Source organism: Pieris brassicae, chromosome 4 (assembly GCF_905147105.1).
Source record: "Pieris brassicae chromosome 4, ilPieBrab1.1, whole genome shotgun sequence".
Taxonomy (NCBI): Eukaryota; Metazoa; Arthropoda; class Insecta; order Lepidoptera; family Pieridae; genus Pieris; species Pieris brassicae.
In genome coordinates, this window is record NC_059668.1 from 16,364,433 (window position 1) to 16,386,558 (window position 22,126).

The 22,126-nt window shown below is 35.8% G+C and overlaps 1 protein-coding gene across 1 annotated transcript in view; it reads left to right on the forward strand.

Moving 5' to 3' along the window:
- Positions 1 to 9,212: 9,212 nt before the first annotated feature.
- Positions 9,213 to 22,126, forward strand: part of LOC123708482 (dedicator of cytokinesis protein 7) — a 28,463-nt gene continuing 15,549 nt past the window's right edge. The window contains exons 1-21 of the mRNA XM_045659213.1: positions 9,213 to 9,354; positions 9,452 to 9,524; positions 9,876 to 10,036; positions 10,156 to 10,366; positions 11,133 to 11,338; positions 11,612 to 11,752; positions 12,440 to 12,719; positions 13,246 to 13,417; positions 13,958 to 14,142; positions 14,308 to 14,488; positions 15,203 to 15,357; positions 16,335 to 16,453; positions 17,395 to 17,548; positions 17,839 to 18,027; positions 18,116 to 18,219; positions 18,630 to 18,798; positions 19,679 to 19,811; positions 19,932 to 20,031; positions 20,229 to 20,378; positions 20,869 to 21,046; positions 21,647 to 21,858. Of these exons, the coding sequence (XP_045515169.1) occupies positions 9,320 to 9,354; positions 9,452 to 9,524; positions 9,876 to 10,036; positions 10,156 to 10,366; positions 11,133 to 11,338; positions 11,612 to 11,752; positions 12,440 to 12,719; positions 13,246 to 13,417; positions 13,958 to 14,142; positions 14,308 to 14,488; positions 15,203 to 15,357; positions 16,335 to 16,453; positions 17,395 to 17,548; positions 17,839 to 18,027; positions 18,116 to 18,219; positions 18,630 to 18,798; positions 19,679 to 19,811; positions 19,932 to 20,031; positions 20,229 to 20,378; positions 20,869 to 21,046; positions 21,647 to 21,858 (3,308 nt within the window). The 5' untranslated portion in view covers positions 9,213 to 9,319. The remainder of the gene's footprint in view (positions 9,355 to 9,451; positions 9,525 to 9,875; positions 10,037 to 10,155; positions 10,367 to 11,132; positions 11,339 to 11,611; positions 11,753 to 12,439; positions 12,720 to 13,245; positions 13,418 to 13,957; positions 14,143 to 14,307; positions 14,489 to 15,202; positions 15,358 to 16,334; positions 16,454 to 17,394; positions 17,549 to 17,838; positions 18,028 to 18,115; positions 18,220 to 18,629; positions 18,799 to 19,678; positions 19,812 to 19,931; positions 20,032 to 20,228; positions 20,379 to 20,868; positions 21,047 to 21,646; positions 21,859 to 22,126) is intronic.

Consider the following 22,126-nt stretch of genomic DNA (forward strand, 5'->3'; position numbering starts at 1 on the left):
TAACCTACCTAAGTAAAACCCCTGTATTAATCCTAATTTTACTATAAAGTTTAATATAACATTACATAAAAACTTTTCCTGTATTCACCTGCTTTAATAAGTACCCGTTTACAAAGTGACTTTTCTTCAAAAACATTTTTTTAAATTTCTTACATAAAGCCCTTCGGTCTAGAAGAAATATTTGTAGTATGACACACGATTCTTTTAATATTCATTGTGCAAAATTAACGTATTTCTAAATATTTCCTCATTCTTTCAAAAGGTATAAAGCCCAATTGATTGTGTCACAAAGTCTAAAACGTGGCTGGTCTCGTGGCGATGAAGCCGCGTTATCCAATTAAAGCTCCAGATTAACATTTCCCTTTCGTCGATTTCAAAAATGTATAAAAAGAATCACGTGGTATACGCACGTGTTGCGAAATGCTTTGCTGAATGTATTTGTGGAATTCTATTGAACACAAATTACACAAAACATAACTATGTACCATTAAACAATAATTTTTTTCCGAATATTTTTCGTAGAGATTAAATGTAAGGTGTTCATGTGTAAATAAATCTTCCTATAATGCCACTAAACATATATACATTGGTTTTTGGTTTAATAGCGACATACCAACCGCCAGTAGTCATCAGACGTAAAACGCGGTAATGGCGTCAATCAATTTTGACCTAACAAGTAATTTTAAGAATATAAAACAACGTCCATATAATTCGTATGAATGAAAATTAAGTATGTATTTGTTTTTATTGACTGAGACTCAAACTTAAATCTAGATACAAGAGCTGTCAAACAATTTTTCTGTATTATTTAGACTGTATGTGAATTAGAATACAGACCTTGTTGAATACAAGGTTTACGTAATCGTAAATAATAAATATTAAGGTTTTTGCTTAACATAGTTATATAGTTTAGATCGTTTTGAAGTTTCATATTCTCACTACGATACGATTAATGAATGAAAAGTAAACTTCTAGAAATTGAGTTGTTTTTGAGCTGTGAAAATGTGTATTACAATGGTTAATAACATGCGAACTTGTGTTAAATTTTTGTAATCCGTTGTGCAGAGGAAATACAATACGCGGTGGCTCATTAATTTTGCTTGGTAAGAAATAAAATTTAAAGAAAGGAAGGACATAGTGAGCCTCTCTGTAGAACGCCTTATTGAAGGATCTTGTGTGGAGTTGGAGCAATTTATCATTGTTAGTTTGTATAGCCTTCCTTCAGCTTGGAAAAAATATTAAAGCAGGTTCTGTACAAATTGCAATAGTCCAAGAAAAACTTGATCGTTTGTGGAGACGTGTTAAATAAGTCCATGGAACTTGCCATATGACATTAAATACATATATGGATTTCAGCGAAGCTTTTGGTTCATGTCAAAATTTGGGACGCTCTGGTCGATCAAAAAATCTAGAATAGGACAAGGCCATGATTATGTCTAATGATTTTGTATATTATACATTTTAAAAATAATTTATGCGATTACAGAAGGTTACCTGTACCTAGGTTAAATAATTTCACCAACAAACAACATAGGTAACGAGATTTCAAGAAGAATATCAAATGGATGAAAATGATAGGGAGTTATGTATGACAACAATGCTCATCTCAATGTTATCGAAATTTTTCGTTTCATGAATACCTAACTTATATATGTAAAGCCGGCTCGAGACTCTTAAGAGGCGTTCGCTACAAATATTGGCGAGTCGAAGCTGCACTGTGGTAGCCACGAGCCATCCACACTCTCGCTTCATTTAGCTGCTCGCAACATTTCAATCACATTCATGTGGTTGCTCCGGTAGCTGTTTAGTGATTAATGGACTTATAACATTATGTATTAGTTTTTAGAAAAGTTTGCTAACAGAATTCAGTATTGAGATAGGTCGGTAGTGGTCAGTTTTGTTTTTGGAACCTTTTTTATGAATTCGAACTACATGTACTTCTTTCCATTTTAAAGGGAATGTACAGAATGTGTTAAGGGAGAGATTATAGATATGTGTCAGTGGTGTTGCAAGTTCCTTACTACATCTTTGTAGGAAAACTGCAGGTACTCCTTCACAACCTGGACCCTTGTTTATATTGAATTTTTTATAGCATTATCATGTTCCGTTATGTGAATGCTGTTATATATAACATCTGAGTCGGGTAGGTCAGGCAGATCATAAGTATCGTCGGGAGAGTGGAAGACGCTCTTGAAGAATTTATTAAAACCATCACAAATCTCAGGCTCCGATTTGAAGGACTCATCACCAAGAACTAGCATACTAAGGTACTCAGATTTACATTGCCTCTTATTTCTTAAGTATGACCACAACGCCTTAGGATTTTTAGACATGTTATTTTGTATGCTGCTCATAAGATAGAATGCACTCGTTTTTGTCCGTAAGCCTCGCACGTTTTGATAGAATATTCTTAGCGTTTTATCCAACATTTAAAGGAAAATGTAAAGGTACCGACATTTATGCAGACATTTTACTAAGGCGGGAAGATCTCGACTTTTGTGTTACTATTGATGTGAAATTGTAAAACATGAAACAAATCGTTAGAACCACAGACAAATACACGAACGATGCTATGGTATAATTAAAAATATTAATAAAAGACAAATGCAAAGTGGAATCTAAGAAATTTTTGATAAATCCCGCTCCAAATTTATTGTAATGGCTGGTGACTCTTCGTTTCTCTCTGCAATTACCTTCTGCAAGTCATCCCTTGACAAGTGCTTGTCGCTTTGCCCTGGGTCCTTTTTATGGCGTCACGTGGAGGTTTGCTGATTTTCAGGCGATGCGTCAGGGCAGCGCCGTTCTCTTCGCGTGCAAGGTGGACATATCCAAGTAACACCTGATTCCTCTACTGTAAGTCCTGTACATTTTCTGTGACAACCTATAAAGCACTGTATACATTGGATCTGCGTGCTTATGTCTAGGTCCTTGTAGTATGCAATGCATTTAATCTATTCGTTAGTTTCCCCTTCCTTATTATATATAAGAAAAAAATGAAACAAGTAAGTAACCTGTAAATGTGCTCGCTGCCTGAGCACTATCTATCTAACTGGCTGGTTTAAGTTTACAAAATAACCACGTACAAAATCTGCCAATCTGGATTCACAATTCACTTGCACATATTTTATTGTTCACAATTTTTAGTCACCAACACAATAACACTTTTGAAAAATTATTTTTTTGTATTTATTCCGTTATCCAAAAAATAACTATCTTTTCTAATTATAAATTTTTATAGTATATTTTTAAGATTAACTATTTTAAATTGATTATTTTTTGAGGACTCAATGTAAGCGTTACGACTACCCCCCGCAAGCGCGTTCATAAGTGTACTTGTGTTAGAGTTTGAGTTTGAGTAAATGTCAACATTAATGATGTTTAACGAACGACGGACGTCGAGATGATATCACCTTATCTACCTTGATTTCGTATTTCCCTCGACGAATGAAGTTGAAATTTAGTTTCAGGTATTCATAGTTACTAAAATCGAACTCCTCCAAATAAGTATTCTCCGTGGTAAACACGATAGAAGTTGCACAGATACCCCACATCTCTACGCAGCGCCAAGAGATCAAAAGTGACTTGTCGAAGAGGAGTCGTTCGTCGTGAAATAAGGTTAAGTGGAAGGAGCGGATACTAAGGAACCAAAGATAAGAACAGTACTCCATGTGTGGCAGAATTTGCGCTTTATAGAGTTGCAAGCGGTGGCCTTTGCTGAGCACACCTAGCTTTCCGGAGGCCATTTTAGTATTTTCCTCGAAAACCGCGAAACTGAACTTCGATCGATATCTCAACGCAAAGTATTCCGATGATGACCGTAACTTCTAAGGGGGGAGTAACGATAAAAGGTGTTTTTAGCGGAAATCGGGAAATGTGTCTTTTTGGATTAAATTTATTTAGTCGACCCCAGTACGAGACTCTACGTACCAGAGTTTCAACTTCATCCAAATGTTTGTTGCATTACTGATCGACAACTGCACTACATACTGCACTACATACCATACAGATACTTGCACGGCCAGTGAGAGTATGCCCAGCGGTGGCAACTTAGCAAAATTTTTTGCTATAAGGATGCTCCCCCCTTAGAAGTTACGGTCATCATCGGAATACTTTGCGTTGAGATATCGATCGAAGTTCAGTTTCGCGGTTTTCGAGGAAAATACTAAAATGGCCTCCGGAAAGCTAGGTGTGCTCAGCAAAGGCCACCGCTTGCAACTCTATAAAGCGCAAATTCTGCCACACATGGAGTACTGTTCTTATCTTTGGTTCCTTAGTATCCGCTCCTTCCACTTAACCTTATTTCACGACGAACGACTCCTCTTCGACAAGTCACTTTTGATCTCTTGGCGCTGCGTAGAGATGTGGGGTATCTGTGCAACTTCTATCGTGTTTACCACGGAGAATACTTATTTGGAGGAGTTCGATTTTAGTAACTATGAATACCTGAAACTAAATTTCAACTTCATTCGTCGAGGGAAATACGAAATCAAGGTAGATAAGGTGATATCATCTCGACGTCCGTCGTTCGTTAAACATCATTAATGTTGACATTTACTCAAACTCAAACTCTAACACAAGTACACTTATGAACGCGCTTGCGGGGGGTAGTCGTAACGCTTACATTGAGTCCTCAAAAAATAATCAATTTAAAATAGTTAATCTTAAAAATATACTATAAAAATTTATAATTAGAAAAGATAGTTATTTTTTGGATAACGGAATAAATACAAAAAAATAATTTTTCAAAAGTGTTATTGTGTTGGTGACTAAAAATTGTGAACAATAAAATATGTGCAAGTGAATTGTGAATCCAGATTGGCAGATTTTGTACGTGGTTATTTTGTAAACTTAAACCAGCCAGTTAGATAGATAGTGCTCAGGCAGCGAGCACATTTACAGGTTACTTACTTGTTTCATTTTTTTCTTATATATAATAAGGAAGGGGAAACTAACGAATAGATTAAATGCATTGCATACTACAAGGACCTAGACATAAGCACGCAGATCCAATGTATACAGTGCTTTATAGGTTGTCACAGAAAATGTACAGGACTTACAGTAGAGGAATCAGGTGTTACTTGGATATGTCCACCTTGCACGCGAAGAGAACGGCGCTGCCCTGACGCATCGCCTGAAAATCAGCAAACCTCCACGTGACGCCATAAAAAGGACCCAGGGCAAAGCGACAAGCACTTGTCAAGGGATGACTTGCAGAAGGTAATTGCAGAGAGAAACGAAGAGTCACCAGCCATTACAATAAATTTGGAGCGGGATTTATCAAAAATTTCTTAGATTCCACTTTGCATTTGTCTTTTATTAATATTTTTAATTATACCATAGCATCGTTCGTGTATTTGTCTGTGGTTCTAACGATTTGTTTCATGTTTTACAATTTCACATCAATAGTAACACAAAAGTCGAGATCTTCCCGCCTTAGTAAAATGTCTGCATAAATGTCGGTACCTTTACATTTTCCTTTAAATGTTGGATAAAACGCTAAGAATATTCTATCAAAACGTGCGAGGCTTACGGACAAAAACGAGTGCATTCTATCTTATGAACAGCATACAAAATAACATGTCTAAAAATCCTAAGGCGTTGTGGTCATACTTAAGAAATAAGAGGCAATGTAAATCTGAGTACCTTAGTATGCTAGTTCTTGGTGATGAGTCCTTCAAATCGGAGCCTGAGATTTGTGATGGTTTTAATAAATTCTTCAAGAGCGTCTTCCACTCTCCCGACGATACTTATGATCTGCCTGACCTACCCGAGTCAGATGTTATATATAACAGCATTCACATAACGGAACATGATAATGCTATAAAAAATTCAATATAAACAAGGGTCCAGGTTGTGAAGGAGTACCTGCAGTTTTCCTACAAAGATGTAGTAAGGAACTTGCAACACCACTGACACATATCTATAATCTCTCCCTTAACACATTCTGTACATTCCCTTTAAAATGGAAAGAAGTACATGTAGTTCGAATTCATAAAAAAGGTTCCAAAAACAAAACTGACCACTACCGACCTATCTCAATACTGAATTCTGTTAGCAAACTTTTCTAAAAACTAATACATAATGTTATAAGTCCATTAATCACTAAACAGCTACCGGAGCAACAACATGAATGTGATTGAAATGTTGCGAGCACCTAAATGAAGCGAGAGTGTGGATGGCTCGTGGCTACCACAGTGCAGCCTTGACTCGCCAATATTTGTAGCGAACGCCTCTTAAGAGTCTCGAGCCGGCTTTACATATATACGTTAGGTATTCATGAAACGAAAAATTTCGATAACATTGAGATGAGCATTGTTGTCATACATAACTCCCTATCATTTTCATCCATTTGATCCTCTTGTTGAAATCTCGTTACCTATGTTGTTTGTTGGTGAAATTATTTAACCTAGGTACAGGTAACCTTCTGTAATCGCATAAATTATTTTTAAAATGTATAATATACATAATCATTAGACATAATCATGGCCTTGTCCTATTCTAGATTTTTTGATCGACCAGAGCGTCCCAAATTTTGACATGAACCAAAAGCTTCGCTGAAATCCATATATGTATTTAATGTCATATGGCAAGTTCCATGGACTTATTTAACACGTCTCCACAAACGATCAAGTTTTTCTTCGACTATTGCAATTTGTACAGAACCTGCTTTAATATTTTTTCCAAGCTGAGCTCCAACTCCACACAAGATCCTTCAATAAGGCGTTCTACAAAGAGGCTCACTATGTCCTTCCTTTCTTTAAATTTTATTTCTTACCAAGCAAAATTAATGAGCCACCGCGTATTGTATTTCCTCTGCACAACGGATTACAAATATATATAATACAATACTACGAACTGTAGGTATGTCAGCAGTACTGAGTTGAGCGTTTGTTACCAGCTTTGTTTTCCCGTCGATCAATCTTCGGTTTTTGACATCGACAATGAGGTGGTGGTGCTGCAAGAAATCTGCTCCCAGGATTGCCTTAGACACATCTGCTACGACGAATTTCCATGTGTATGGTCTTCGGAGGTTAAGATCAAGTTGGAGTGACTTCTCTCCGTATGTTGGAATGACCGTGTTGTTGGCGGCGTAGAGTTGAAATGGCAGTGGTTTTTCGCGTGAGCCTTTTGTCTTTGGTAGCACGGAGATATTGGCTCCTGTGTCGACCAAAAAGGTAAGTTTCGTTACCCTGTCGGTAACGAAAAGGCGGTGTGATGATTCGGTAACGCCGGTTCCCGCCGCGGCCAGCCTTACTTTTAGTTTTCCGACTGGTTTATGGGCTTGAAACTGCATGGTGGTGCGCATTTCTTCGCGTCCATACCATAGCGATGATGGTAATAGCAGTACAGCATTGGAGATTTTTTCCGGCTTCGATCTTCCATCTGCGACTCTCGTCGGTTTTCGTTTCGATTTGTTGATGCGTTCCGCGAGCGTGATTGTAAATGGTGGCGAGAACGACTGTTGCGGTAGTTGTCGCGAGGTTGTGCTCGTAGCTCGGCAACTTCCAAAGACAACCTTCTTATTTCACCGATGAGGGTGTCGATGGTTGGTTGTTGTTCTGGAGGTGGCACACGGAGTGACAGTGAGATACCGGAGACTTCTTGGCTCGACGGATGTGATGAAACTTGACGCTCTGCACCGGAATTTTCTGTGTTCGTCATCTTCAATTTTCTTGGTGTTCTTCTCGGGGTCACCACTTTAGGTAGTTTTGGTTTAGGTTGATTGGTCCTTATTTGGTTAAAAAAAAAAATTCCTAATAATTCGTTGAGAAGAGGTGAAGATGGAATGTGGAATGTGTTTAATTTTTAAAAACTGTAGATTTATATACAAAAGTTATCCTACACTGGCCACTAGTGGTAACGCACATCAACAAATCAACCGGGCGCGCAAAGGCCGCGGCCGCCCGCCTACGCCCTCTGTTCAGCTCTACAATGCCAACCCAGAGGAAAGTGGCCCTCTACAAATCCTACGTACGCGTCTCCGGCCTGGTACGCACTCACCTCGGACACCCAGAAGAAGCGCCTACACGCCGTGCAAAACAAAACGCTGCGACGAATTGTCAACGCCCCGTGGTGCGTGCGTAACACTACCATCGCCAGAGACCTTCGCATAGAGGATTTGCACACACACATACAACGCCTGTCCAGGGGCATGTTCGACAGAGCGGACCACTCCCGAGTGACGCACCTAGCCGACATTGCTCCACACCACACCCGTCCACCCGACCATAAGCGCCGTTTCCCGCGGGAAATCTTCAGCGCGGTACCGCAGGCGACCAACACCCAAACCAGCGCCCATCACACCCTACCGGTTGTTTAAAAAAAAAAATAATATAAAAGCAACCGGCTCAACCTGGGCCCCGCCCAACCCCGACACCATCTCATCTTAGTGAGGTGCGAAAAAATGAAACTCCGCGAAAGGAGGCAACTCCCACGCGGCACCCCGTGCAAACTACGACGCGGGATTGATATCCAATTGTAGTTGTCCTTTTCTGCGTGCAACCGTCGAAGGGTACGAACGTGTTCTTCTCAGAACAGTTCGATATCGTGGTCTAACGATAACGTCAATTAACTGTTCTTTTCAGAACCAATTATTGTTTCATGACGATAACGTTTACAACTGTCCTTGTCAGGACATATCACTGTTTCATTACGACACGTTCTAATCACCTACAAACCTGAATGCTTTAAGCAGCGAGAAAACTATAAATTCAGTTGCATAATTTATAAGGGAGCCTATATGCTGGAAGATTCGAAACAAGTGCTCTTAACTTGTGCGAAAGAATTGAACTAACCACCAGCACGTGTCCCTTAGACTCAAATGTCTCTGCCCATCCATATGTAAGATAAACCAGGTCAACAGCTGAGCGACCACGGGAAGGTATGGCTTTACTGGATCACTAATCATCTGTTGGCACTCTAGATACCCTAGGAGCTGGTCGTTAATACATTATTTTGGAAAACAAGGAGGTTATAACCAATGAGCTATAGTTAGTTGGAATTGAGAAGAGAATACTAAGGCCCGTATTAAAATAAAATTTAATTTAATCTAATCAAACAATTTTATCACTATAATATAAGTATGCGAGAGAGAGAGAAATTTAACTGCTTCAACTGAGAATTCTAGACTAGTTTATTAATATGGTATCTGTGCTCAGAATGTCATTCTTGACGAAATTTTAAATTTTTTAAACATCAAGAAAATTGTTGACTGTTGTTTGTATTTTTATAACAGTGAGTGTTATTGCATTTAATAAATACATATTTTGAGGGAAGATAAACCTTTAGCAACATCGGCACCCTCGTCCTCCCGTTTTAGATGACTCTAGGACGTAAATATCAGAATTCTTCCGGGTAAATGGCTTTATAATCCTTGTATGGGTGTAACAGTTTATTGATGCATGAACTTGGCTTATTAATAAATGGAGAATTGATTTTTCCCTATTTATAGGAATGCTGGGGAGGCTCGAAAGGTCTATGCTAGTCAGTCGAAGGTTGGGACGCTCTCTGGGTGCTCATCTTCTGTAAGTTCTACTAAAAACATAACATTAATTTGTATGATTCACACGGACATAGGAAATACTGTTATCCCATAATTGTATATTGTTGTTAGTCACCTATTATATCCCTAATTGGTATAGGCACTTATATATAACCTTTTACCCATACAATCTATAATTAGATTTAACCTTTATAGAGTCAATTATATTAAAAGTGAGACCTCTTAATTTATAGCTCTTGCTTTTGCCAGTTCCCTTATATGTAACACACATTTAAGAATACTGAGAAGTCTTTAACGTAATACTAAAATATTAAAAACTTAATTATTTAAACTTTAGTTAGTTATTTTTTATTCTCACTGTTTTAACTTACAGATTTCACTATCTGACATGATTGAACCACCAGACTATGAAGATGTCTGTGACAGGATGATGGGTGAGGGTGATCCTCTTGCCTATCCAACAAATGACATTGAGCTTGTGACAATACCACGGAAGATTAGAACTCTGACACATGTGCTACCTGATGAAGATTAGTATGTATTTTTTGTCAAACTTCAAAATGTAATTTAATTGATAAAAGATTATTAGATAATGATTTATTTACAAAGTTATTTTAAAAATGAGTTTCAAATTTGAACAAATTCTTTTATAGTTCAAAAGCTCCTATGTTTGTCCGGGACTGCATAAGCTGCTACACTTCAGACTACACAGTTGCAGAATACAAGTATCGTAACTACTCAGGGTCAGCCTATGGTAGAGAACGACTTGCAGAAAGACTTGACAAACTTCTTTTAGCTCCACCACAAAACTATGAAGTTGATGCTGAACATTCAACCTCTATGGAAGAACTGGCTTCACAACAGGTTAACTTTAAATATTCATCAATTAATTACCCAATTAACAATAACATTGTAGTATTTGTGATAAATTTTTTACTATATAACCAGTTACAAAATCTTAATATAAACCAATAAAAATCAGTTCAATAAAATATGTTGTAAGTTTGTTATAATGGAGCAGTGGGCCTAGTGGCTTCAGCATCTGACTCTACTTTCTGAGGTTGTAAGTTTAATGCCTGGCTGTAAACCAATAGATTTTCTTTCTACGCATTTAATATTCACTTGAATGGTGAAGGAAATCAGGCAAAGAAGGCTGATCACCTACTTGTCTATTATATTTACAAATGATCATGAAATAGATTCAGAAATCTGAGGCCCAGACCTAAAAAGGTTGTAGAGACATTTTTTTATATATTATAATAGTTTATTATTATATATTATATTGGAAAAGTATTATTGAATTGAATATTTTAAGGGCAGCACTTTCTAACAAATTATTATAGGTAAATAACGGGTTTTAGGTATTTATTAGACATGTAAAATTTGTTTCTGATTATAATGTTTAAAGAACTTTAGTTCTCATTACAAAAAATGATTTTTTTTTAACATGAGAAACTTAATATATACGAACGAGATACATGTCTATCAGCCACTAGGTTCTACACTTTAGTCTACTAGGTTTATTCTGATATGTATCTTATACAATATATAAGACAACAAGGTGTGTTTAGTGACCAATCTAACAATTATAATACTGTAATGAGCATCCTTATGTCAATTTAATTCACAGCTATCACTTCAATTTGAATCTCAACCGTCCAGTGGTCGGCAATCAGTTGCTTCTATTTCTTCATCATCTTCCTGTAATGAAACACTTACTCCTCGAGGGTCTTGGGCCAGTCTTGACCTGAGGAGCTCATCGTCAGATCCCTTGCTACCTGACCTGTTTGAAAAAAAGCCTCAGGAACACATTGATGCTACTAATGAAGCTAAAAGGTAACTAACACTTAAAGACATTCTGTACATGTTTACAATATTTAACTTGATTTCAATAAGTTGTTATGTTATTCATTTATTAAAATAGATTTCGTCTGTTCAATGCATAGTTTAATTCCTAGTAAAACAATATAATTGTTTTGAAATAAACATATCTTAATAAATTATTAATGAAATGTGTTTTTCTTTTTTCTTTATTACATTATGAAGTGTTTTACTGACCCTAAAATTAGCATATAGATGTACAATAAAACTACTGTTTCTCTTTAATAGGTTGGAAAACCGACAGTCAGATCTTCTTGGATTGTATGCTCCATATTTGGATGAGGAAGAAGCTGTAGAACGGAGATTAGCTGCTGAAATGCCCTGTGAACTGATGGGGCATAGAATATTGGTTATTTGTCATCAACTAAAGTAATTTTCTACCAGTATTTTATAGTTAACAGCTAGGCTTAGAGCTCCGGGTTTGATTTTCGATAAAGCAAATTGTTTCGGTCTGAAGTTTCTTAGATAGGAGGCTGATAACTTACTTCACTATGAATTAAAAATGAAACAGATATAGACAACATTTCCACAAAACAAAATTACTGCAAGTTATCAAATGACAAAGAACTGGCAATAAAGTCTTTGTCAATATTTTTATTCACCAAGATTATTGACTGAAGTCGTGCTTTTGAGTTCCTGTTAAGCGCCAATGAATTTACATTCCATGTACACTTTAACTTCCATATGATGATGGAAAAGGTAAAAAGTGTAACACTTAAAACTAATGTGGTCTCCGTTGTCTGTGCTATATAATAAAATTAAAACAGGAGATTCAGAAACGAGACTTAGTGTTATGTCTGAATCTTGTACCGTCAAAAATGTATTCCATTCAAGCTTTGAAAGAAGGTAGTCATAGTTTCTCGTTTCTCATTCACATCCTAATATCATGGGAAACCACTGTATTGTGAATCAATTAAAGATTTGCTTTCTTTTACCAACAAAACTTTCATATATCAAAAATTATTTATTAAAAACAAGATAAATTGATGTAAATGTCTCTGGTACAATATCCTAACCATCTTAAAAACAGTCTTAAAATAAAATAATAAATTCCAGACTGGAACTGGATGTTGAACCTCTATTCGCCTCCATGGCGCTCTACGACGCTAAAGAAAAGCGAAAGTTATCTGAAAACTTCTATTTCAACCTAAATTCGGAATGTACGAAACAAATGCTCTCAACACATATACCCCATGCAGATTTATCGACGTTATGTAGAAGTGCTGTGTTTGATATATTGAATCCGTCGCCTGATGTGTTTCTTGTAGTACGAGTGGAGAAAGTACTGCAAGGTGACGTCAATGAGTGCATTGAACCGTATATTAAGGATGATAAGGTTGGTTTTGCTTTGTCAATCAATCATTGCTATAAAAACAGTCATTTGTTTTATTTATATCTGAACCATACAGATAACACCTTAATGGTATTCAATGCAACCTTATTTATATAATTTAACGTTTCTAGTTTCTATAAAAAGAGTGATAGCGAGGAATCCTGAAGTCGTGTTTAGAGAGAATTTTCATTTCAATGGAATACTTGCGTCAACCTAAAACAATATAATATTTGCGTATACAATGCGGTTCAGCTGATTTCATTAATCATTTTAAGGTAAATAGACCTTGTGTGCACGCTATACCAAAACATTATTGCGTCCAGATATCGTACCTAGGACCTTATACGCAATACTTTAAGGACTAGGATTGAAACTAAATGACATAATAAGCGTTTAATATTGATTATACTTTCTGATGAAGCTCTCCGACGGGACTGTTTTATTTATAGTTCAGAATAATATGTACTTATGTCGACGGTATTGCAATAAAAAATTATATGAAAATAATTCGTATAATTTTATTTTCAAGAATCGTGAAAAGGTACGCGCAAGCGCACAAGCTGCATGTTCGCGCCTCGGCAAGTTTCGAATGCCGCTCGCTTGGAGCGCTGTTTCTCTGCTCAATATATTATCTGGCTCTAACAGCTTGGAACGAGACGCCACTGAAAAAGATGGAACCAATTCTCATACTAATAGTCTAGGTAATTACTGATATATATATTATATACGAACAATTCAATAACACCATCAAGACGGAAAAAAAACCAAACAATACATCATATTGTCATGATGGTTACAAAATTCTTCAATTTACATATTTGTGTTTTTTTAATTTACCTAATTTATTGAATTATAAATATTTATTGTATATACAATTTAAGTATAATGCAAAAAACACAAAATTGTAATCTATCAATATATACGGGGTATGCAGAGGGCGCGAGTCTCCTCTTACGATGGTGCTCTACCTCTCTCTTTCCACTTTATCCTCATCAGAGTTTATTTTTGTATTGGTACATACATGGCTCTCTCTTCAGTAATGAATCTAAACTATCCGGAGTATTCTGACCCAAGACCTGTAAGACGTAGGTCGAAACATGGCGTGTCATTGGACAAACGCATATTACATGACGCATTAACCTTTCACAATCAAAACCTGCCCGTGTTTCTATTTATACATTCTACTCGTTCTTTAGAAACAAAAAGCGGTGTTAGATGGAAAAAAAAAAATATTTTTTCAGATCGCAAAGCATCATCTAGCAGTTTAGAACAGTTGCGCAGACGTGCTGGTGAAGTTGGCGGGTCGCTCACTCGCAAAGGATCCGTCGAACGACGAACGAACAATACGCAAAATTCTGATGACATCGCGCATAATTTGGACACGTTCAAACCAATTGTTATCACTGTTACGAGCTTCTTTAAACAGGTAATGTCTGGCTATTAGAACGTCATTATTAATTATTTATTGTAAAATAATGTAAGATTTAAATAATTACTAGCCAAATAGAAAATAAAAAAATAACTAAGCCAGTTTGTACGCGCCCACGCCACAGCCAGTGTTTTGTTTATACAAATTATTATTTTTTAACAGGAAACAGATAAGCTCAGAGATGAGGACTTATACAAGTTCTTGGCTGAAATCAAGCGCCCTAGCTCTGCACCGAAGAAATTAAAATGTATTCCTGGAACATTAAAGATTGAAGTATCACCCGCGCCTGAAGAAATTAAGAATGGCCTTACACCGGAATTGGCTAAAATTGTCCCTTACGGAGGTATACTATGATGTACAAAACTACTTATTTAAATAATTTAATTATGACTGACTGAATAATTTATATACAGGGTTATTGGTAATTCGATGTTTCCCGTTAGGATGTTATTTCGGCAAAAAAACTAGGGATTTCATGGGTCCCGAGACATCAACCGGCGTTAATGCCTCGCAGCAAAAGCGATGCGGAATAGTTTGACTGACTTGGGTAGTTAAGACATAACTCAGAAAAATTTAGATTTTGCACCTCGAGCTAGAACTTTATTATTAGGTTAAATATCATGCTAAATTAAGTTTATGTTAATTAGAAAAAAGAATGCGTTGTATTTTTTACTTATTTTTTAAAAATGAAAAAAACCTAAACTAAATTTCTTTTTTTCAAAACGTTACCATAGTGGTGACGCCTAACATTAACAACTAGACATCGAATTACACATAACTCTGTATATATTATTATAATGTTTACTCTTTAAAAATAATTCATATTGATTTTTTACATTATTTATAAAACTCGACTTTGTAGCCGTTGTGTCTTTCTTTTAAGCCATAAACCTTAATTAAATGCAACGCGTGGAGCGTTGTAGAAATTATTCTTTATCTTGGAAAATAAGCTTATATTTGAAGGAATTTTTCACCGTCTTTTATTTAGCTAGGCGTAAAATGACATATACTTTAATAATTCGTATGACCAATGAATGAAAATATACTATCTTCATAGATGATAACGTTCGTCCCTGCAGGGAGATATTACCGTTTCCCCTGATCTCCCCTACCATCCCGCATCAGCAGTACCGCAATCTTTTGTATGTGTGCATACGAGAACTCAACTTTAACGCATTCACATCAAGGACCGGTTCTGCGAGGAATATTACTGTAAGTATTTTTCTTAAATTGATTTAAGAATTTAATGAAAGTCTTGAGGGGTGTAGTGTGCAACCCAAGTGTACTCCAAGAACTGGGTTTCTTGGTAGCTATGGGATATGTGCGACGGCGAAGGCAAAGGTTATTTACGATACCAAAGGTAAGAACCAGTCTGATGCATAGATCCCCGTTATCCATGACGTTGCGACTACTGAATTCTGTCTCCGACACTATCGACACATTTATATGTTCGCAGAGTGAATTCACAGTAGCGATATGGTGTAAATTATGTGTTTAATATTATAAACGTATTTTATTATATTTTAATTATTTAATGTTTCTCGACATTATCGTATTGGTATAAGCTGTAAGGATAATGTATGTATTTCTGTAATAAAGTAAATAAAATTTTCACTATATAATAAATAATTAAATTCATTATTGTAAAAGCTCATATATACGTACTGGAATGGAAATGTTGATTTAATGTAAATTTTACACAATATTACATAATACATCTAAAAATGATTTTCTTAATCAAATTATTTTTTTAATTTCGAACACTCACTGAAAATCATTTACTAAGTTTGGGTATGCCAGTAATTGTATGTCCCTTTTATGTATGTTGGCACATTATAAAATGTCTCCCGACAGCGTCCAAAAGATAGTGTGATACCTGAGGAACGTTTAACTATATAACTCATTATGTTTTTATGTATAATAAATAATTATAATCAATAATTTTAGTAAGTTCATTCATGGCGACTCTACCTTATTATATTACATGGACTTTCAAAGCGATAAACACCTTGTTATATTTCTTTAATATGTTAAGTTAACTTAACAGAATATATTATTGATATGCCCTTACATGGTATTATAGTATGACAAGCAGTGTGATTAAATAATCATACTTAATATAAATACACTCTTGTTAGACGCACAGGTGAAATTATACGTGGCGCGCTCAACGAATGCGACTTTTTTAGGTTCGAGTGCAACTAATGGCGGGTGAAGAACAAATTGCTGCTTTACCAAATATCTTCGGACGTAGCTCGTGTCCGGAGTTTAGTACAGAGGCTTTTACCACCGTACTATATCATAACAAGTAAGCATAATTTTGTACAAGTGTATACAGTATTACAAAGTAATTTCAAAGACTTTAAAGGAACTTCCAGGCCTTATTGCGATTCTTGGGGGAGCTTTTACTGAACTTTAAAGGTCAAAATAAAAGTGATCCGATAAAATTCCACGGATTTTATCATTAAAATAAACAACGGTTTCGTAACGCCTTCGCACGGCTGTGTATTCATTTTATTAAATATGTATTTATTTATTTACACTTCGTTACACTACAATATTAAAAAAAATTGAACATAATTAAATCAAAAGGAGGGTAGATATTAATATCAATATTTTCCGCAGCGTATACTATATAGAGATTTTTGTTGGTATTTTACAGTATCGAAGCTTTCATATGGATACCTTTTTTTTGGAAATATTCTATACCCTACGTTCATCATGGATAATATTAGATTCTAAGATTGAACAACTTCATCAAATCGGCTCAGTTTTGGAGCCAATAATTTTTATTATTGTTTTATGTAATTGTACATGAAATACTTTGTTTGAAGCTGGGTGTATTTAATCGTTTAAATATCAGCTTATAATTAACATAAAATTGGTAGTAGTGAGGTGGCGATGCTAACAAAAAAGTACCTTGGCCAATTTAAGGGTTCTTAAATCCAATTGACATTTCAATACATATGTATTCGACCTTTTCGGACATTATCGGAAACAAGAATGTTATATTAAAATTTATGAGTGTGGGAAGAACTAAAGGCCTCATTTTGTCTTCAAGTTTGCGATGATTGCTAACATTTGGTTTACGCTCCTAATAATTTACTATACATGTAACTAGTAGTAAATATATACAAACCCATATTTTATTAAAAAATATTTATACGATACGTAACACATATATTTTTTGTATTTTTCCCACTATAACACATTAATATGAACATTTAAGTATTGTTTAAATACTTTCAGGAACCCATCGTTATATGATGAGATTAAAATTAAATTGCCAGCTGGTCTGGGCGATCAGCACCACCTCCTGTTCACGTTTCTTCACGTGGCCTGCCAAAGGAAGCCAGTCGCGCCTGATCAAGAGAAAAACGTTGAAACTGTTGTGGGATATACAGTAAGTATGGCATTTTCACCTATTAATTACCATTTTACAGAAAAAATGTTGCCCTAGCGGTTTTAGTGTCGTTTGGTTTAGTGCCACCATCGTCCCGGAGGTCGTAGGTTCGATCTCCTATGCACTAACGGACATTGTATGTGCGCATTAAACACTCACTCGTACGATGAAGGAAAACATATTGAGGAAACAAAAAACTGGACATCCATGTCAGGCACCGAAAGCGGATCATTTAAGATTCACAAAACTGATGCAGCTCTGGCGCTAACTAATATTCTTAACCATTACAGTGGATACCTCTATGCCGCAATGGCAAATTGACGTGTGGCGAATACAACCTTCCTGTGATGTGCGAGGAACCACCGGCAAACTACTCTTACATATTCCCCGATGTCTTGTTACCTGGCACACGATGGATAGACAACCATAAACCTATATTTAACATCGCACTGGAAGCGTATACCACGGTACATCCGCAGGTAAATCAATTGTAGATACGTTTATATGGGGAAAGTTTTAAAGCTTTTTCTTGTTTAGTCTGGTTTTTTTAATTTATTATCTGTATAGGATGGGTACATAGAAAGGTTTGCAATGGCCTGTGAAGCAGTCCAAGAAGGAAATATTCCACCAAGAATTGGTTTGGCCAATATGGAAGCGGAACTAAGAGCTAGGTAATAAATATAATTTAATCAATTTTGTTTATAAGTCACAATCTCGAATTAAGCTAGATTTAAGGTTGATTGACCTTTTAGATTACAGCCTTAAAGTTACAAGTAAATTTCTAACTCGACTATATAAAGGTATATAATCATAAATGTTGCTTTGTTTTGTTCCCCGTACTTATTGAATTGAAAGCCCTTTTAATAACTTCTTTATAGAAATCATTAACTATAATAATATAGTTTCACGTTCACGAGTTTTCACACGTGATTTATATCACTCGTGTGTATTAAGGAGTTATATATCTATTCGCAACTACAAATTGTAAGGTGTTTTTAATTAGCATTAAATTTCATTAATTCTTTTTAAAGGACCACCAACCACTACAAAGCTAATATTTAACCTAACTTAAATGTTCCAGCATTACAGAGCTGCCGACAGCCAACGTAGAATCCCTTGCCCGTTACTTGCCCGTAGTGGCAGACAAGCTCTTACAATTGCTAGTGGCGCCACCATCGCTTGCGGGACAAACGTTAAACATCGCTCAAGACGTATTCACTTGTATTGCCCATTTGTTTACAGATATCACGGTACGTATAACAATATTACGTACGTAACGTAAAACAATACCTTTCTTCTACCACAGATTATTTTCTGTTAGTCCAATCAAGTATGTATGTCGATTGTATTATTGTGTATGCGTCAATGTAACTGAACCGTAAAATCACTAATATCCGATTACTGCACCGGCATTCAGATTCACTATACAGTCTGTAGGTCTAGACAAGATATTTCAAAACTAAGTGATCGACTATAAGGATAGAAATGTGCTGGGAAACACGAAGGGACCACTCTAATTTCGTCGTTAAAGGAAATGGTTGAAATGATAAAGACACGAACATGTGTATAGTTATTATTAATTTATTATTGAAAACATTTGCATTTTGCACACATCGTTATTCACTGGTATATTTAAATAATATCCGAAAATATCACTTTGAAACTGACACAAATTTAACTTCGAAACGCTTACTTACCTGATACTTTACTGATATCTGGGTAAAGGTTTCCACAGTTTCTGACTAACTATGTGCGTATGTATGTTTACATTCGTAAACAAAAGATAAGAAATGCTTGTGAAATAAATATATCTTTGTGTCTTCCGTGGCTGACTTCGCAATATCTACATGGGATCTCTAGGAATTTGTTACAAATGATTCATTAAAAATAGTCGCTACACCCGAACTCTGCGTTACATCCACATCGTAATAGCCACATGAATTTTATATTATAGTATGCTTTAAATTTAATGGACTTAGATTCAAAGCTGAATTCTCGCTACAACCATGTTTAAAAAAAATATGTTTATATTATTTGAAAGATTTCTTAGTCATATACGCCACTCGTATAACTATGGCTTCAATAAACATTAAATGCTTACTTATTATAAGATTAAATTTATTTTTTCAGAATATAAACGATTGCTCAACTTGCGATGCTCATGGTCGAAGTAGCTTACTCAGCACCTATATACATTATCAATGTCGTATTCCACGACCAGCGCTTTCCGATACCGATATTGGATTGCCTTTACCGCCCTCAGGTAAAACTTACATAATATTGCACTGATTTTAAAAATACTACGGGCTAAAAAGTTTCAAAGTTTGAAAGTAATATATTTTCGTGCTTCTGTTATCTTGTAAATATTGTTTTTTTTTTACAGTAATGACGGACGGTTCTTGCAAGATCCTCCACGAAGAAATAGCATTGCAATGGGTCGTCGCTAGTGGGGCTACACGTGATCTAGCCATGAGTAATTCTTGGTAAGTTGTGAATATGTTTTTTTTTTTATAATTTACTGGAATATTTTTTATATTATTAAGATTCGCTTAATATGAAGAAGTAGCTCTTATTTTAAAGTTGTACGAAATTTATTGAAGATTCTGTTTCGAAGGACCATAACATGTTTACGTAATTTTTATTAATTAACATACACATTTTTCTTTAACTTCGCCAATAGGACCTTATTTGAATTGATGGTGAAATCGATGGTCGAGTATCTGTACTGGAGCGGCGCACACGAGGCACCTCGTAAGGCTCGCTTTCCGGACCAATTCACTGATGACCTTTCCACGCTCGTGACTAATGTCACCGCTGAAATTATTGCCAAGTATGATTTTTAAAATTAATAACTCGTAACTCTCACTCATACTCATCACATTATCACACTCGCAAGGGTTATACACATGGCTATAACGTTGTCAAGAACTTTATAAATATACTAGCGGACCCGACACGTCCTGCATGATATTTCAAGCCATTATGACATTAAAGTCAACCTGCAGCGCCATCTGCCGGGCTGATTTGTGAATAATCATCCAGGGCGCCACCCAAACGCTTACAAAAAAATCATAAAAATAAGTCCAGCCGTTTAAGCTCCTCTTAACTTCAGTGACATACATACGTACAGTAGAATTATCTAAGATCTTCTTAAACGGTGTAGCCGTTATGTAATCGTAAATGTATTTATTTACATAATGAACCTGTCTGCAGTAATAGTCTAAATTTCGAGTTATGTAGAAAAAAAAATTATAATTTTGTTTAGGGTCCTTAGTTTTACGATATTTTAATTAATATTTGATGCATTTTCTCCATTATAGATATGGCAAAAACAGTCGTCTCACCCAAAGCTTAAATAACAGTTTGGCGTTCTTCATGTTTGACCTACTTAGTATCATGGACCGTGGCTACGTTTTTAACCTGATCAGAGGCTACCACAAACAGATGTGCGCTAAAATATCTTCTTTGCCTGATGCTGTTCCCTTAGTGCATTATAAGGTAAGGTGTTAAATTTATATCATCCTTAACAGTTTTTATCAACTTTGTGATTCATAAGTGTGAGGGTAGATAAAAAGTAACAAAAACTGAAAGCTTTATTCGGTATTGATGACATATGGCTTTGATTTAACTTGTATCTAAGGGTTACAAGAACAGGTAAATTAAATTTATGATTGATTATTGTGAGGGTAGATTGCAAAGTAACAAAAGCTTTATTCGGTATTGATGACATATGTCTTTGATTTAACTTGTATCTAAGGGTTACAAGAACAGGTAAATTAAATTTGTGATTGATTATTGTGAGGGTAGATTGCAAAGTAACAAAAACTGAAAAGCTTTATTCGGTATTAATGACATATGGCTTTGATTTAACTTGTATCTAAGCGTTACAAGAACAGGTAGATAAAATGATTTGCACACATTTGCATAGAATTCCTTACCGTATAAACATTTGTATTTGTCTACAATTTGATAAAGTAAACCTATTTATCAACAAAGTTTCAAAACAGAAAAAGCCATTTTTATTAGAATTTTCACAGTAGTACACAATATCTATAACAAACGCTTCATGTTTTTAACCTCTGTGTATGATTATTGCAGCTATCGTTCCTCCGTATCGTCTGCTCTCACGAACATTACGTATCCCTCTGTCTGCCCTCTGGCCCTGGGAGGGCTGCATCACCAGCGCCCTCTGCCCGCTCTTCAGGCTCGTCTGAGTGCCGCAATGGAGTATCTCTATCGGGAGAGTTCCGATCTCGGCACTACCTCGCTGGTTTGATGCTCGCTGATCTAACCGCTGCTTTGGAGTTGCAGTAAGAATATTATTGATTATATTATATTATTACCGAGAGTTGTTTACGCCGGCTTCTTCTCTCGGCCTACACCCTCTGTCTTCTTTGCAGGCTGTAGGAATGTTTGCGATACAAATTTAATGACGTGGAATAAGTGATCTTATGTTCCATAATAGACTTATTTTATTTTATTAACCGCTGCGTTCCATAAGACTCGAATATACGTAATTTTTCCATATTTTAGATTTTAAATTTTAAGTTTTTATTTTTAAATTCAGTGTGGAGATGT